This window comes from Aethalodelphis obliquidens, unplaced genomic scaffold, assembly GCF_003676395.1.
Source record: "Aethalodelphis obliquidens isolate GAN/ISIS:26980383/991018 unplaced genomic scaffold, ASM367639v1 scaffold12, whole genome shotgun sequence".
In the NCBI taxonomy this organism is placed as follows: domain Eukaryota; kingdom Metazoa; phylum Chordata; class Mammalia; order Artiodactyla; family Delphinidae; genus Aethalodelphis; species Aethalodelphis obliquidens.
In genome coordinates this window covers 2,264,121-2,280,603 of record NW_020837956.1, presented here as the reverse complement: position 1 = coordinate 2,280,603, position 16,483 = coordinate 2,264,121, and the positions used below count along the sequence as shown (strand labels likewise).

The window sequence follows — 16,483 nt, the reverse complement described above, 5'->3', positions numbered from 1 at the left end:
CCCGCAAAAATAATAATTAACCCAAGTAAACCTGCACACAGTGATTTTCAGCACTTTTGCAAGTGAACAAATTTTGCTATGAAAGCAGTACTCAAAATCAAATAGAGGTTAGGAGACCTAGTTTAAAATTGTTATTAAAACACACAGGCATTTTACTTTAATGGTCATGGGCTTAGTTCCAACTCTTTCGTTAGCAAAAGCTTATTGCTTGGATAGTAAGTACACCTCATCCCAAGACTGTATTTGCCTCTAAATTTAGACTGTTGGGGGCCTGGCTCAGGGTGGATCCTGGTGATTCATGTGCCCTCAGTGTAATTGGATGTGAAGATCCTGATGTCCATCTTCCGAAGAAGGCTGAGCCCACGCAGGGGCTGGGGGAGAACTGAGCCCGGGAGGGTTTCCCCAGGGTCTTGGCACTTTGAGATGCTGAGGCTCTGGCTGTAAGCCTCAGGGTCACTACTGAACTACTAAATTATACACTGTTTTATATTTTAATATGTCTAAAATACAGATCTTAGTTGCAGTTGAGGTGCATTCTAGCCTAGGTTAATTGGCAGTGTTTAATGCCAATCATAACGTAATTGTACATCTTACAGTCAATGATGTCAACAAAACATGATGGCTGAGGTGCTCTAGCTCAGTGATTTTCAAACTCTAATTTGCATATGAAATCCCCCGGGGATCTTATTAAAATATAAATTCTGATTTAGTAGATCTGGGGAGGAGCATGAGGTTTTTCATCTAACAAGCTCCCAGGTGATATTGATGCTGCTGCTTCACAGGCCACGCCTTGAATAGTAAATCCCTAAATGGGCTAAGAATTGCTTCCTTTTAAACTACCTAAAACCTACTGCTTTAAGTCGCATGCCACTGCTTACAAATTGTTCTATATAAACACCATGTAATTTTATATAAATGTGTTGATTAATCCATGATAAATCAAATAATTATTAAATAATAGCAAAAGGTAATGTTAACGAAGGATTGACTTCAATCGTTGGTGATCATACCTTTCAGTCTGGAGACCTTATAGAAGAAAATGTTAACAAAAAGGTCAATTTACTCTTTCAAACAAGCATTGAAGTCTTACATATGAGACTCTGCTTTGTCTACAGGTGCTGAGTGCAGGGAAGGAATACAGTGACTGAGTTTGAAAAATAATGTTATGTGAAATCTGATGATGATGATAAAATCCTTAAAAAGTAAAAACAAAAAACTATTTGCATTTGAACTATAAAAATTAAGTGACTATTCCCAGTTATTAAAAAGATATCCGTGTTTTTCTAAAAACGCTGAGTTTCTCAGTCGTCTTTACTAATTTTTGATACATTGGAAGGTGTCTGTTATAACTCAGGTGAACAAAAGAGGAACGCACACTGGCTAGAGTCAATAAACAGAGGTTTTCTTCTGGATTCTTCTACATATGAGTGATGTGGCCTTGATGATGTTATAAATAACTTGTGGCCTCCAAGTCAATTCAATTTCCTCACAAAGCTGTTAGGACAGTTACATGAAATAACTTTTAAAATGAGATAATATGTGCAAAATCTCATAGACTTGTCTGCAACCTGGACAGTCCTCATACTTCACAGGGTCCAGGGCAAAATAAAAACGAAGGGCTCCTTGTTCAAAAGTTATGAAGAATTTCAAGATGGCAAGAGGAAGATATTAAACCAAGAGCAGGGTCCTTCTGCGTGTGAGGGCCCTGTGTGACTACATAGGTTACATGTCTGTGAAATATATATGTATAGGTCACATTCCTACCTGCAGTGTATTTGTAGTTAACACACACCATTTATTGAAATATTACAGTATAATAGGTACTATGCTGAGTGCTTCAATTACATAGTTTCACTTAATCCTTTAGAGTGAAGGAAAAATGAAGCAAAAAACATTAAATTACTTTTCTCAGGTCACACAACTACTAAGTCTACGGAGCCAGGATTTGAACCCAGGTCTGTCTGATTCTAAAGCAATCTGTCTTAACTAATTTAACGGAATACCAATCTATAACTGGTTACTGTCATCACATTTGATTCAAATTTAGAAACTTAAGTTCAGAAAAATATATATGTTTGATGGACAATTCATTTATCATGACCTGGATTAGATAACCTATGTCAACCTAATTATCATATCCTGGTACTTCACATAGTAGATAGTCATATCATACATGTGGAACTAAACTGAACACTCAGAGTCACCAATTTCTCTGTGTGCAGAACATTTACTCAACAAAGATAAAAATCTCATTTTCCTATTATTTAAAATCACATGCTTCTGAATGATAACAGAATTATTTTCATTTTAAAGTAATTAATTTGTTTTAAATGTGTTTCAATAGTGATAATTCTCCTGAAACAAAGGCCAATTGTGGTGTACAGGAATAATTTTCTTCCAAACACAGCACTTGATCCAAAGAACTAAGACGAGAGTATATCGTCTCATAATAGAAATCAACATGAAGACCAAAATATTCACTTTGTTTTGGATAGAGATCAGATTTTTAAAATACGGCTCAAACTCAGTAAAGTACAAGCTTGCATTTCTATGGAGCTTTTCTTCTTTGTAATGTGTTTTCGAATCCTTCATATCATTTCGTCTTTCCTATTCTTTTCAAATTCTGAGAGCAGAACTTTAATCCCACGTAATATCATGCCCATTATAGAGCTGAGCGAAGAGAGACAGAGAGGATAACTCAGATTACTTTGTCACCTTCTCTTTGAAAGTATTATAGATTTCCTCTGGCAGAATTAATGACAGCTTCTGCTGCATTTTTAGAGCAATTTTCAACACCTCATTTAAAGAACCTGTATTTTAATTTTCTGCTTGTCAGGCTCTCCTTCCAGATTCCTAGGTGTGTTATTTATCTGTGTGTCCCCAGTGTGTAGTACAGGGTCTAGCACATAGTAGGTATTGATTAATGTTGACTCATTGAATGCACACATACCTAAGTGAATGGAACAATTTAAACAAGGTACTCTAGTGGGTGCTGAAATTAAGAGGAAATGTTAAGTCTTAGACATTATTCATTACTGCTTTCTGCTGGGCTAGAAAATGTCATATTCTATAATATGCATCAATTCCTTAAAATGTCATTGAAACCCCTACCAAACCATGTTATGCTAGCTTGATATCTGAAAGCACTGCAATGCATTATGTCAACTGCTGATATAGTTCCAGGCTATGGGGCATCTGCCGAATATGATGGGAAATAGAAATCTGTGGGTCCCTTGGAAGGGAGGCTGCTATGTTCAAAAAGCTGAATTCCAGACAAGAACTCACCAGATACTCTGGAGACTAAAGACCTGAGTTCCACTTCCTTGGGGACCTGAGCAGATGGGACTTCCTGAACCCAATCTCGAAGAGGAGTGCCTATGGCAAAATGCCTGGTTTCTGCCCTAATTGCTTATTTCCCTTGTCCCCAAGGCTACAAGGCACAGAAGGAAACGTACCCTTAGCAATCTATGAAGCCAATACTTTGTAGAAATCTAGAAAGTACTTCCAAATGTGTTTTTTTTGTGTGTATCCCTGTTCATACGGTTGGCTACAGAGTACAGAAATTTATGACAAGCATTATTATCTTTTTTACACCCTTAGAGGAGGAAGGGATACAGACTTACAGAGCAGAGAAGCAGTTCACAGAGGTGACATTCCAGTGCCAGTTCGAACAGTAAGAGAAAAATTCCCACTGGAAGCTCACGTGTAACTGGGCATCCACAAAATATTTCCTGCTCTTTCCCCTCCCACTTAGACACCCCCTTCTGCAACATCCTATTAATCTAGGTTGCATTTTTGTGTTCTCTTTCTCCTCAAGGTTCCTATAAAGTTCATTTCATTTAATTATACTTTACTAAAAATATTGAGAATAAGGAAATAGAAGCAAGATTATATTATGAGTAAAGGAAGCAACATAGAGTAGCTGTTAAAGGCAAGAGTTCTGTGGTCAGATTAGTTAAGATTCAGATCTTGGCTCTGCTAGTGATTGTTTTCTCCTAGTCAGTTACCTAACTTCTCCTGTCTCCATGTCATTTGTCAAATAGGGATACTGCTAGTATGTAACTTGTGAGATGCTCAGAGAGTTACTTTTGAACATACAAAGCACTGGAAAAAAATGACAGTGCACCCCTCCAGGCAATTTAATAATAAAAGCAAAATCTAAGATAAAATGCCATTAAGTCCACCACACACACGCAAAAAAATGGTGTTTGTCTTCCATGATTACCTTGCTGCTATGTTTGAAATACTGAATATCTAATTATTTCACAAAGTTCCATTAATTTATTTTCTAGGAGTAAATTGTTACATTTGCTGTGCTGCTCTGCTGGTTGTGCCCTAGGTACAGTGGGGTAACTCACTGGGTGTTGTAGAAATCACATGAGAAATAGGAAATGCTTAGTATGTTATTATTACTATTCTGAAATATACCAACTCTTCTTACCCTTTTATAATAGCTGTGACTTTTAGCATCCCTTTGTAGAATGCCTTGTATAATCCTAGCCACAATTAGGTACCACCGAGTTTATATCACTAGAGTATGTTTAGATGAGCTCATTCAGGCAATGCGCTCTAACTAGGAAAAGTACTCAACTTAGGTTATTACTATTATCTCACAGGGGTTCTTGAAAAGACATCCTTAAAAAGGAAAGGGGGATTTCTGACTTAAAAGAAGCTGTGGTCTTCTGTCTTGAAAATGAAAAGGAGGCAAGGGTAATTGACCTCTGTCTGCATTTTAGTGCCAACAATTTATTACAGCAGAAGAGTTGAAACACATTTCAGTATTTCCAAGATCTGAAAGACATCAGGCAGGGCTTATAATAAATCAGGTTAATGGTACATAAGAATTTGTCAAATTTTTTGACATTCCCATAAACTCCATCTTGCTTTCTTGTTAAAAGTTTTAAAAGCAAACTGCCATCTTCTGTGGTTTTTTCTTTCAGGTGGAGAAACTTATTTTCTTTCTAGACTAGAATCTTTGCCCAACACTGTAAGTCAGTTTGCCTCCTTTTCATCTAGGCTAAGCTAAGCTCTCTTACAAGTCACTAAACCAAGACCCTACCTCTAGGAAGGCAGCCCAGAGCCAATGTGTGAGTCCTTGTGTTACAGGAATTCTTTTGTATTTTTGTACAGTCTACTATTTGGGGAACATTAGTAAAATCTATCTTAAAATGGTTAGTTAACTTGAGGACATTTTGCCAAACATAATTAAGGTAGAATTTATTTTCCTTAGCTATGTAATAATATGGTGAGTAAAAACATGCGGATATGTATGGAAAATGGCTAGGAGGAAGTGAGATGGGAATGCAAACAGCAATTCTCTTTCCAAAAGAATGAATGAGACATGTGGGAAGGTTAACATAAATGCATTAGAAAATGCTACTTATCAATATATAGACTGTGACAATGTAATAAGACAGGAAAGGCAGAAACTATCTACAGGTATCAGGGACCCCAACAAGGAAGAGTCTGGAGGAAATGAAAACCTGGGAGAAACGTGTTTAATCATGACTTTGGAACCCCTATGAGGACGTTCTCCCAGATAAAGAAGTCCTCCCTCTTCCCAAGTTGCATGATTATCAGTGAAGATCTCCTTACCCTCCAAAGTTTCCTTGAGGTCAAATTTTTCCAACAGGTCACAAAGCCTTTTATTTAAAAATTGGAAAAATAACTTAAAATGCAAATTCTGCCATGGATTTTTATTCTTATATGTAAAGAACTCACTTTGAGTAGTGAGGGAAATAAGACAGAACAGAAGGACACCTGGGAACCCACATTTGATGAGCTGGTTCTACTATAGAAGGGGATAGATTGAGAAGCCTTCACAATCTTCTAAAGTTCTCTGTTGTCCACAAGAAGTAAGACAGGAATTAAGAGGTATTTGCGCAAAGGAAATATTGCACCTTTTTCCTGGTGCTTATACTGGTACATTGTGTGAATTACAGCGATGCCACTGCAAATGGCAGAGAGGACCATGCTGATTACATGCAGGTATCAACTATTTCTTCACAGTGGGTGAAAATGTTTACATAAAAGGATATTTTCTGAACCTCATCCACTTCATAGCTTCTTCCAGATTTTTAGTGCTAAAAGTTTCTCAATGTAATTAAAGCCTGCGCTGATCTAATTAGGTTGATGAATTTTTCAGTAGGGATTTAATTCCCCCTAGCATTTCACTTATTTATTTTTCTAGAATCCTTCCTTAGGCTCATCCCAAGCAACTTTTAGTGGTAGCATTCTAAATTTCCTCACGCAGGCAGTGTCTCTACTCGCACAACTGACTGTAAAACTCCAGCAAGTACACATAGCTACAAAAAAACTTCCAAAAAAGCATTCTAGGTTGTTTTATCCAGTACAATCCTTTCCTCCCCTTTCAGTTTCATTTCCCTACCAACAAACTATGTTGAATAATGTTCACTCTGCAGGAGGGAAATAGGTGTTTCAAAGCATTCTGGAGGCACAAAGAGGCTAAGAAATGCATAATAGCCCAAGGAGATTCTGAGGCAAGATTAATGAGGGAGCAGCATGACCCTTCCTTGTAAGTCATTAACTGCAGAAGCCCTCATGGTCAAAATATTGGGATAGAAACACATATTAGTGAGTTTGCCACCTATCTTTGAATGTTAAAAAACAAACAAAAACCTTTCATGAGAACCTTAGGAATCGACTGTAATACTTTTAGAGTGAAAAAAAAAAAAATGCTTTCCAAGTTGTTTAAGTGTGGGACTCGAGGGACATTGTTCCAGCTAATGATTAAGAACTCTCCAGACAATAGGGGCTTCTTAGACAATGGGTGAATTTCCAGGATGTCCGGCCCCCTTCCGAGAAGGAGGGAGATAACAAAATGTAAAAAAGGTGTCTGTCAAAGACCAATCAGGCAGCTGGGGAGAAGGAGGGAGATAACAAAATGTAAAAAAGGTGTCTGTCAAAGACCAATCAGGCAGCTAGGGACAAGTTCCCTCTCTGGTCCAAGCCTAAGCCGGGACCAGTCAGCAGGAGAACACAACCAAATCTATAATTTACATACGGGGAAGTGGGAACCTATAAAACTGACATATTCGCGCCCAAAAGGGTTCCTTCTTCGACCTCCTGCGTGAGGACCAAGGAACCCCGGTGCACCGGCCTTCAATAAACCTCTTGCGTTTTGCATCGGCTTCCGACTCTTGTTGTTTCCTGGGCGAGTCGAAACTCCTAGGAGACCGCGAAGGTCTAACATAAGGTGAATGGGCAGGGCAGTAGGTGTCCTCAAATAGACTCCAAACATCTCCCTTAGACGCCATGATTTAACTTTCTACGGCATCTTCTAATTCCCGCTCCTGTTGTAGCAATCACTCAAAAAACTGCTTGCTGGAAAAATTAAATTTGATTTTAAGTGATCTTCTTAAGCAACATATATTTCAGGTTTTATTCAGTGGTATACAAAATGCAAAGAATATAAACAAATGCTTCTCTCCAAGCATGATTAGTACTGCCTTTGTAAAAATCAAATGTAAAAAGCATATTTTCAGGGCTTCCCTGGTGGCGCAGTAGTTGGGAGTCTGCCTGCCGATGCAGGGGACGCGGGTTCGTGCCCTGGTCCGGGAGGATCCCACATGCTGGCCGCAACGGTGAGAGGCCCGCGTACCGCAAAAAAAAAAAAAAAAAAAAAAAAGCATATTTTCAAAGATCCATTATCCTCTAGGAATTTCATACATGTGGGCTGTATATAATGGTAATTTATTATTTACAATTTCTCCTGTAACTTTTCTCAAATTTATACCCTTGAAAGTCATTTTCAGTAACCTCAAACATTTCTCCAAAGTCTTTTTTATTTATTTATGATGAAAATATAAATACTTTTTAAAAAACTACTTTGATGCCCTTATTATAATTTCTTGGCCATTCAAAGCTCCCTCTCGGTTTGAACAAAGTAATATATGAAGTTCAGGTTAAGTTTTGCCAAATTCTGTTGAAATAATTTTACTTGATTTTGAAATTTGTTAATCACTAAAAAAAAAATTTCTTAATGAGGGTTGGCTGCTCTCCACGCAAGCCAAGTCTTATTTCAAATAAGCATTATCAAATGCCATGTAGGGAGAGCCTTAACTGCTAATTGCTTCTAATAAACACTAGATTATGGGTTGTTTCATCATGTGGAGTAATTTTTTTTTTTTACTTTAATCTTTAAAAAATGAAGATGTGAATTAGTGAGAGTGGTAGGCCATCTCTAGTTTTGTATCTTGAGTGCCACTGTTTATAATGTCATTCAAGTATTATATTTTATCTGACAATATTCTGTTTTTATCCTGTTACCCCTTCATTGCTCTTCGGTGGGACAGATAACCTCTAGGTCTGTTTTCCCATTTCCAAAATAAGGAGGTTGGACTTGAAGAATGACTTCCAGTATTCTTCCTATTTTAACACTCCAAAATTTCTTCTATGACTTCAGACATAGTGTTATGAGTATCTCCCCCAGGACTGGTCATCCTAAGGGGGATCACATACTAGACTGAATATAAAAATGTTATGAGCCATAGATGAAATCATAATTAAGATTTTATATAACATGCCTGAGGGCAGAAAGCCTGAGATAAGAGTTAAGGAAGGTTCACATGGGCTTAAGAGGGATGTGGTGAGAATGAACATGGGTATGTTTCTCCCTTTTCAGCAACTCTACAGAGCTCACCTATCTGAAATAAGGTGATTTGATTCAAAATCTATGCTACTTTGTCACAATTTCATTTCAGTAGTAGGAAGAGCAGGCCATTCTAAATAGATAGTAACTCAGACTTGGATGGAAACTATGAACCTTCCAAAACGTCTCCAAGTAAAGTGTGTTTTGATTTATAGGCTGATTGTGCCCGTATCCTCCCACTCTAGTGTGTCGGGAGGAAATAAAGTGTAAGAGATTGTACATCAGTAAAACACTGGCAAGACTTGCTCCAGACACATACCCCAGGCTGTGGAAGAGAGAGATATAGGAAGCGCCCTATTGGTAAGATGAGTGATATCTATCCAAAACCTACAGAGACAATAACTTGAGTGAATCCTCATTGTTTGGACTCAGTAGTTGCCAAATAAATGGAAAATCACCTGACTTGGTTTTTATGGTTGAAAGACCAATTAAAAAGATAAGTATAAAATACATAAGCAACAAGGATATAGCACAGGGAATTATAGCCATTATTTGTAATAACCAATAATGGAGTATAATCTGCAAAAATACTGAATCACTATGCTGTACTTAAAACTAATATAAAATTGTAAGTTAACTATAGTCTAATTTTAAAAAAGAGGTGAGTTCTAAAGCATCTCAACTTCTCATTAACACTTAAATATTAAAGATATTAACCTGAAGTACAGTTCAATCTGAAACTGTAAATTTGGATTAAGGCAATCCACTGAAGATTCACACACACGGAAAGTTGCCTCACCCAACCTGAACTCAGAAGACAGTGAGGCGCAGCTGAACTTGGGTGATCACTGCAGAAACTCTCATGTTTTTACAGGATACCCAAAAGGGCTCTTTAGCTAGATTCCAGTTTCTGCTCGAGATCCTTGGATTCCCTTTCCTTTTTCCAGTCCACAGCAAGATTAACTTTCTGTAGATAAAGCAGGGCCTAGGGGCTGACCATAGGTTGATCTGTTCACAGTGAAAATGAGGAAATGGTGTGGATGACTGGGGGTGTGATTCTGCCCCCACCCCAATTCCTATCACCAGAAAGGGTTTCAGGCATCATATTGTGAAATCTAACTATGTTTTCACCATGCTTCTCCCCAACCTGAAACATGTCCTCCACCCCCGGCTCATAATTATCCTTCAATACGCTCTCACATCCTGACTCTTCTGTGTATCTTCCTTGTCTACTAGATCTCCACTCATTCACTCTCTTTTGTACTCAAATGCGCATAACTGTACCACACAGAAATGTCTAGTTTACATTTCTAAAAGTTGTTTCTGTTTGTAACAGAATTGAGGGTTTACGTAATCTCCTAACAAACATTCTGTTAGGACACTGTTTATTATGGTGGCTAAGAGCACACAAGTCTCTGAATTCAGACTGCCATGATCATGCTCTAGGCTTGCAGACTTCTTAGCCATGAGACCTTGCTCAAGAAACTTACCTCTCCAAACCTCAGTTTCCTTGTCTGAAAAGTGCAGATAATTACTTCATATATTGTGGAGATTCCTGCAAAGCTCTTAGTATTGCATTAGGCACAAAACAAGAGCTCAGAAAATGCCTACTGTTATAACAATGATCATAATTATTAGGATTTTATAATGCTCACAGAGCTTAGCACAGTCCTGGGTCATGTTATGTATCTGTAAAAAGTAAAAGTTATTCTCTGGGAGGCAATCAATCCCTTCCACCACAAAGCATAGTTAGATTCAGCCTTTCAGAACTGCATCTCCTTGTATTTGTTAAAACTACAGCGTTTTCGAATCCTTTTTAGGACTCTTCCATATACATTCACGTACTGGGCAATGCAACATCCAGTATATTTACATAAATGAAAAACAGGTAAGGATAATTCAAGCATGGATCGTTTTTCACTGATGCTTACTTGAATTGAGTTTATATGATTACAATATTTTCTTTAAAATAAACCAAATCCAAAAAAGAAGGGATATATGTATAACTGATTCATTTTGCTGTACGGCAGAAACTGACACAACACTGTAAAGCAGCTATGCTCCAATAAATAAATAAACCAAAGTACATCACTGCTTACCAACACCACCTATGGCTAATCATTAATAAATTCAAAGTTATTAAATTTTAGAGGTCTGTACCATTAAACTACAGTCATATAATGCAAGAGGAACTTCTGGTTCTAGCAGCCAAGAGAAACTGGGTTGTGCCTGAATGAAAACAGGCAGCTGTTATAGAAAAATAGATCTTCCTGATCTTTTTCTTCCCATACCCCAACAAGTCCCGATCCCATCAAAAGTTACAACCAACAATGACAGCGGGGAATGAGGGATGAAGTTCTTGGTATCTTTTAGCCTGATAGCTTCACTCAGGTAAGTATCAAGTGAGTTCATTGGATCACAAATGAAACATCTTTACTTCCTTCAGAACATATTTAAAACCTAGGAACAAAATTATTTCATCACATAGATTCATCTTGTTTTTGTTGCATTTGGTCTCTCATAGCCTATTTTTTTTCTTCTTCTTTCCTGTAATGGTCAAATAAGTCACTGCTGCATATATAACACCTAAGGCATTTAAGTAGAAATGAGCAAGGTGTTTGGCTTAACTCTAGACCCAGTATTTCTTTGTGTTTGACTTTCTTTTATAGCTAATATACAACTGCCCCCTGCAAATCATAATTGTGAATTACTTACAGACTGTAAAGAAGAGGAAGTTAATTCCTTGATAATGTTCTATGAGTTGCCCCCATCCCCCCAATCCTATATAAACAACAGTGGAATATTGAATTTAAGGTTGTGCCCCCTGACACCACAAACTCTGGGTCTTCAGCAAAGGCGCTTTCAGTCTGGATCTGAAATGATGAGGTCATGAATTAGGAATGATTCCGGTGACGGTGATATTTACCTCTTTGAGACAGCCCATAAAGTTGTTACTGACTGGTGACCCAGGAAGGTCTGCTGTGCTGGGACTGCCTCCAACATAGAAAAAGTCATCAGACCCCAGCATGGTATAATCTTCTTGCGTGTAGCCCGTTGTGGTAAGAATCCCATCCACTGATATTGTCACCTAGATAACAAAGCACAGGGAAAGGACACGCTATACTCAGACCTAGATACTGTAATCCTGGGATATGCCTGTTTTGTGTTTTGTTTTGTTTTAGTTTTTCATTTTGCGTTTTGGTTTTTTTTTCTGTTTGTTTGGTTTTTATTTTTAGACCTATGGCGGAACCCATTTTCATGTCTGTTAGAGGTTTATTCTCCGATTCTATGCAACTAGCCCTAAGAGATCTAAACTAGTTAGAGAGTTAACTGATTATTGAACAAGTGTCAGCATCATCCCTACGGCAACTCAAAAGTTATTTAGCAGACACAAAAATGGTGTTAGTAAAATGCTTCCTAGGTTAGTTTTGCTGGTAGTACATATTAGCAAAGTTTAGTCGTCTGTTATTAACTAATCACAACGTGCACCTTGTTAACAGAAAAGGCGCAAGCTCTTTCCAGCAACGTCACTGTTTGCACTATTGAGCAGCAGCTGTCCAGCATGCAAGTGCCTACGTCCATGCCAAAGGCGAGGGGAAACAAAACAACCAGTGGAAGCAGCACACGCTGATGTGCACATGCAGGAGGGACAGTACCGTTCAGAAAGGAAAGGAAAGAAAACGGGGAGAACCAAAGGAAAACACAACTGCTCTGTGATGACGGAAAGATGAGTGGGTGTGGCATCTCCAGCATTCCCAAATCAAGGGTGCATGCCATGCGTCATGAATGGTTCGAGACTGGCTGAGCTTGCGGTCACTCGGGCCAGCCACCATTTTGTCTTATCCCGTGTTAACCACAGCTGGATGCAAAACGTTCGAAACGTTAACGATGCCCCTACAGGTGAGTTGGAAAACAGAAGTTGACAGGAACAGGTAAAAAATAAGAAGGTCAACAACAGATGAAAAGAAGGAGGTCAAAGTAAGCAGAAGAGTACCAACCGCAGTTCCTCTTTTGTTAATGATGTCTACAGTTAAAAGAAAGAAAGAAAACACACGGCAAACCCAAAATAAGAAACAATTAGAATGATATCTACCGAACAATGTAGTTTGTTTACCATAGCGTGTCCAATGCCTGAGTGCTTTGTGGAGAAGGGGGGAGAAAGGAAATTAAAAACTGTGAACAGAATAACGATCGTTACTTAAAAAATATGATGGTCTCTACCATGTTAGTACATTTTTTGATTCAGGTAACGGTTAGTAGAATGAAACATTCCATGAATGACATGTTAGTTATTAAGCATGTTAGTAACATAGAAAAAGGGCAAAAAAATTTTACAAGAAAAAAGCAGACTAACAAATAGGCCTCCCATAGAGGTAATATTTTTCCTGCCAGTATTGTTCGTAACTTGCTATGAGACAGAAACAGACATATGGCAATGTTCCTTTGTCTCCCTGAGTACATCTGACAGACATTGAAAAAGTCTAAAAGGGATTCAAAGGCCTAAAGCTCATCAGCTGACCACTGACGCCTTTCGCCCATAAGTGATCCCTCCCCAACCCTGGCCCACCCCAGTCCCAGCAAATTCATAGGAATCGGTTGGCATTGCCCTACTACTCAATTTTACAGCATACAGGGACTTCTGCTCAACTCCAAAACTTCCTTCGGTCATATTGATGGACTTTAGGGTCACAGTTTACTGCAATGAAACAAAGCAAAGATCCTGACACAAAGAATGAGTAGAATGGATTTGTTTTTAATCTGTCCTGCCACACATGCACCCCGGCTGTATAACTGCAGTTTCCTTTGAGCTACCAATTCATAGTTTGGTTTGTAACCTGAGCAAAGGCAAATCTAGAAAGTAGGCTCCTCAAGCCCCACCCTTCCTTCTGTGCTTCTCTCAAATGAGCCTTCGGCCTCTTGGTGCGAATCTGAGAGAAAAATAAAAAGGGAAAACCAAAGAGACACACTTATAGGAAATCCGTGGTCTACAGCTACCCCGATGGTGGGCAACTATCCCCCAAGGCAGGTGTGAAGCATGCAGGGCCCCTCCCATGACACTAAGGCCTCTGAAAGGTCTTGGAGGGTCTCAAGAAATCCTTCATTTTTACTCTTCTGCCTCAGCTAGACTAAATCTGCACTCCTAAAATTCCTGTTTGCTTCTCTAGCTTGGATAGTTTAAGCCTTTCAGAAGTGGGAAAGAAAAGGTTAGACAGTTAACAGCTCAGAAAGAGAGGGCTGTTTTAGTAAAGGAAAACCAGAGACAATCCGGTCATTCTGCAACTGTTCAGAGAAACAACAAGTATGTTAAGGATATTAGTTTGAGATCAGCAGGTACTGCAGAAAAATTAGTCACTGTCAACACTTAACAGAATGGTACGTTGTAATATGATAAAATTTCAAATAATAATCAAAACTTATCATGTTCAGCATAAAAGGACAATCTATTCACTTTCATCTGTATATATATATATATACTGTAATAATATGTCTCAGTTAAAAGCATACAGTATACGGGGACCCATAGATTTACTGAAAAATTGATATTTTCCTAAAATGTAGACACTTGGAAGAATTTTTTTTAAATACAATCAAATAGAAATGGGCATCTAGAAGACGAACTGGCCTCTCCAGAGACATCTGGGATTTAACATAAGTGTCTGTGCTAAAAGTAAAAATACCTTCATAAACAGACTCTTCAGGAGATGTGGAAATCCCCAAAGTCATTTTTCCCCCTCAGGGACTCTTCTTGTCCTCATTTCAGAGTTTGGGGTGGGGAGGGAGTAGGGACTGATACATTCCCAAATCACAAACACACTGTTGTTGGATTTTTTTTTTTAACGACAAAAAAGGAACTGTGATTTAATGACCCCAATGTGCATGCTTCCAAATGATCACCATGAAAACTATAATTTAAAATCAAATAAACAAAAAACTAAAAACACAACAGAATCACACACATCACAGGAAGGGCAGGTCGCAGGGATAACCTTGCAGCCCTCTGGGAAACTGTCATATGTCGCTGTGTCAAAATAGCCTTTAGGCCCCTGGAACTTTCTAGATATGCCCCTGCTCAAGTATGGCAGGAAGATTCATCTCAGAAGAAGAAAGAGCTAATTTGTAAGCCACTCTGAGGAGCCCTGTATCATGTTGTTAGGGTTTTCAAGTACCACACACACAGCTGTAGCGAGAAACAAAGCCAGTTACTCTCTTATCCACTGCGCTGTTACCTGACGCAGATTCCTGGTGACTTTCACATCATGCCAGGCATTATCATTAAACTTTCCATTCACGGGCTCCACTAGTGCTTCAAAGGCCCCTGATCCCAAATTAATGACCAGAGAGACAGCTCCATTTTTCAGGGCGAGATTGACATAATCAGCCGATTTCCCAGTGTGAAGCATCAGTCCATTCCTCTGAAGGGTTTTAAAGGACAGAGTTATTTCATCGCTGCTGCTTTGAATGGGGTTTTGAGACAAGTCATAGCAGAAGTATTCAGATCCCTTGAAAGTGGCAATGTATTCTTCTTTTCCTAGAGGAAAACAGATACATACATGCGTAAGTAAAGAAACATACTATGTAAATTAGCAAATCTTCACAGAAACAATAACTAATCAGCCCCCAAATGAACTCTTTGTCTAGTTAACATTCACAACAAGAGCCCTGTCAAAGAGAGTTAAATAGTACTGTAGGTGGCAGTATATTTTTAATAAACCTCAGCTCTTGGGCCATCAACTGCAATAGCTAAAGCTGACATTCGTGAAAATCCAATGCATTTTTAAGTATCACTGCAAGAGCTCTGATCAGAGAAAGTAGCTCTGTGATATCTTGAGGGCACGAGTCAGGTACCATAAATACATATTGGATGGTTCTACTCTGCTGGCAACAATGGATTCCAATGTGTTTACAACATTCTCTCCATCCAACTGAGGCGTTATTTTAATTTTCAGTGAGGCATTTATATTCAAAGATCTTCTCAGTGAAGAGCCAAATATTTCCACCACTGAGAAACCATGACAGATTATCTGATGAGGGGAAAGCAAAGAAAAAATAATAGAATTTGGTCTGGAAGTAAATAGATTTCCTATAGAGCAAGTGCATTTTTTCTCCCTGGGTGGAGGCGGCAGTGATAGAAGGCTTAATGGCATTAGTTGGATCGTTGGTTCATTCCCTGATCTCACCAGACAGATGGCAGGGCTGGCTTTTATGAGACTGGAAATCCAGGACATCCTCAGGGGAACAGCATGTAAATGAAGTCTCAACATCGTCTATATATCTCAGTCTTTACTACGTTTAGGAGTAACAATGTAGATCCCACAAAATGTTAGATCAAACAGAAAGGTGGCTATTTGGAAAGAGCAGTCTTTTCCCACTAATTAAACGAGTTTAACCAAAAAAAGAGTAGAAGCCAAAAGCTCCCTCAACTTTCTAGGCAATGATGGCGTTGTACCAAGAACAATGGGACAGTATGGTTCGGACTCAGCTTCCGATAAACTATAAACATAGAATTATAAGTGATACTAGAGAACCTTAACCTGCTGCCCTGGTAATACAGCATCTCTACTACGCTCACTAGAGGGTTCACATACTAACAGGGGTCTCACTCTTAACCTGGCAATAGGATTTTACCTCAGGAATATTGTCATTCAATAATCTAATAACTCATGTCTTTGCATCAGAGCTCAAATCAAGGTCTCAGCTCATCAAGGCCCAATGACCTGACTCTCTGGATACAGAAAGTACCATAAGCAGCTACAGGTAAACAAGGCATGGCACTGAGTAAAATCGTGAGCACCTAAGAACTTTCACAAGAGAGTGAATCCTTGAGGGAGAGTCACTGTCTACTAGTAAACTATTAGTGAAGACTAGTGGTCA

The 16,483-nt window shown here is 38.7% G+C and overlaps 1 protein-coding gene across 1 annotated transcript in view; it reads right to left on the bottom strand.

The window, feature by feature from the left end:
- LOC113623723 (neurexin-1-beta) overlaps window positions 1–15,134 on the bottom strand; it is a 706,008-nt gene extending 690,874 nt beyond the window's left edge. The window contains exons 1-2 of the mRNA XM_027113158.1: window positions 14,839–15,134; window positions 11,538–11,699 (exon numbers count right to left, since the gene is read on the bottom strand). Coding sequence (XP_026968959.1) covers window positions 11,538–11,699; window positions 14,839–15,012 — 336 coding nt within the window. The 5' untranslated portion in view covers window positions 15,013–15,134. The remainder of the gene's footprint in view (window positions 1–11,537; window positions 11,700–14,838) is intronic.
- Between the last annotated feature and the right edge of the window lie 1,349 nt (window positions 15,135–16,483).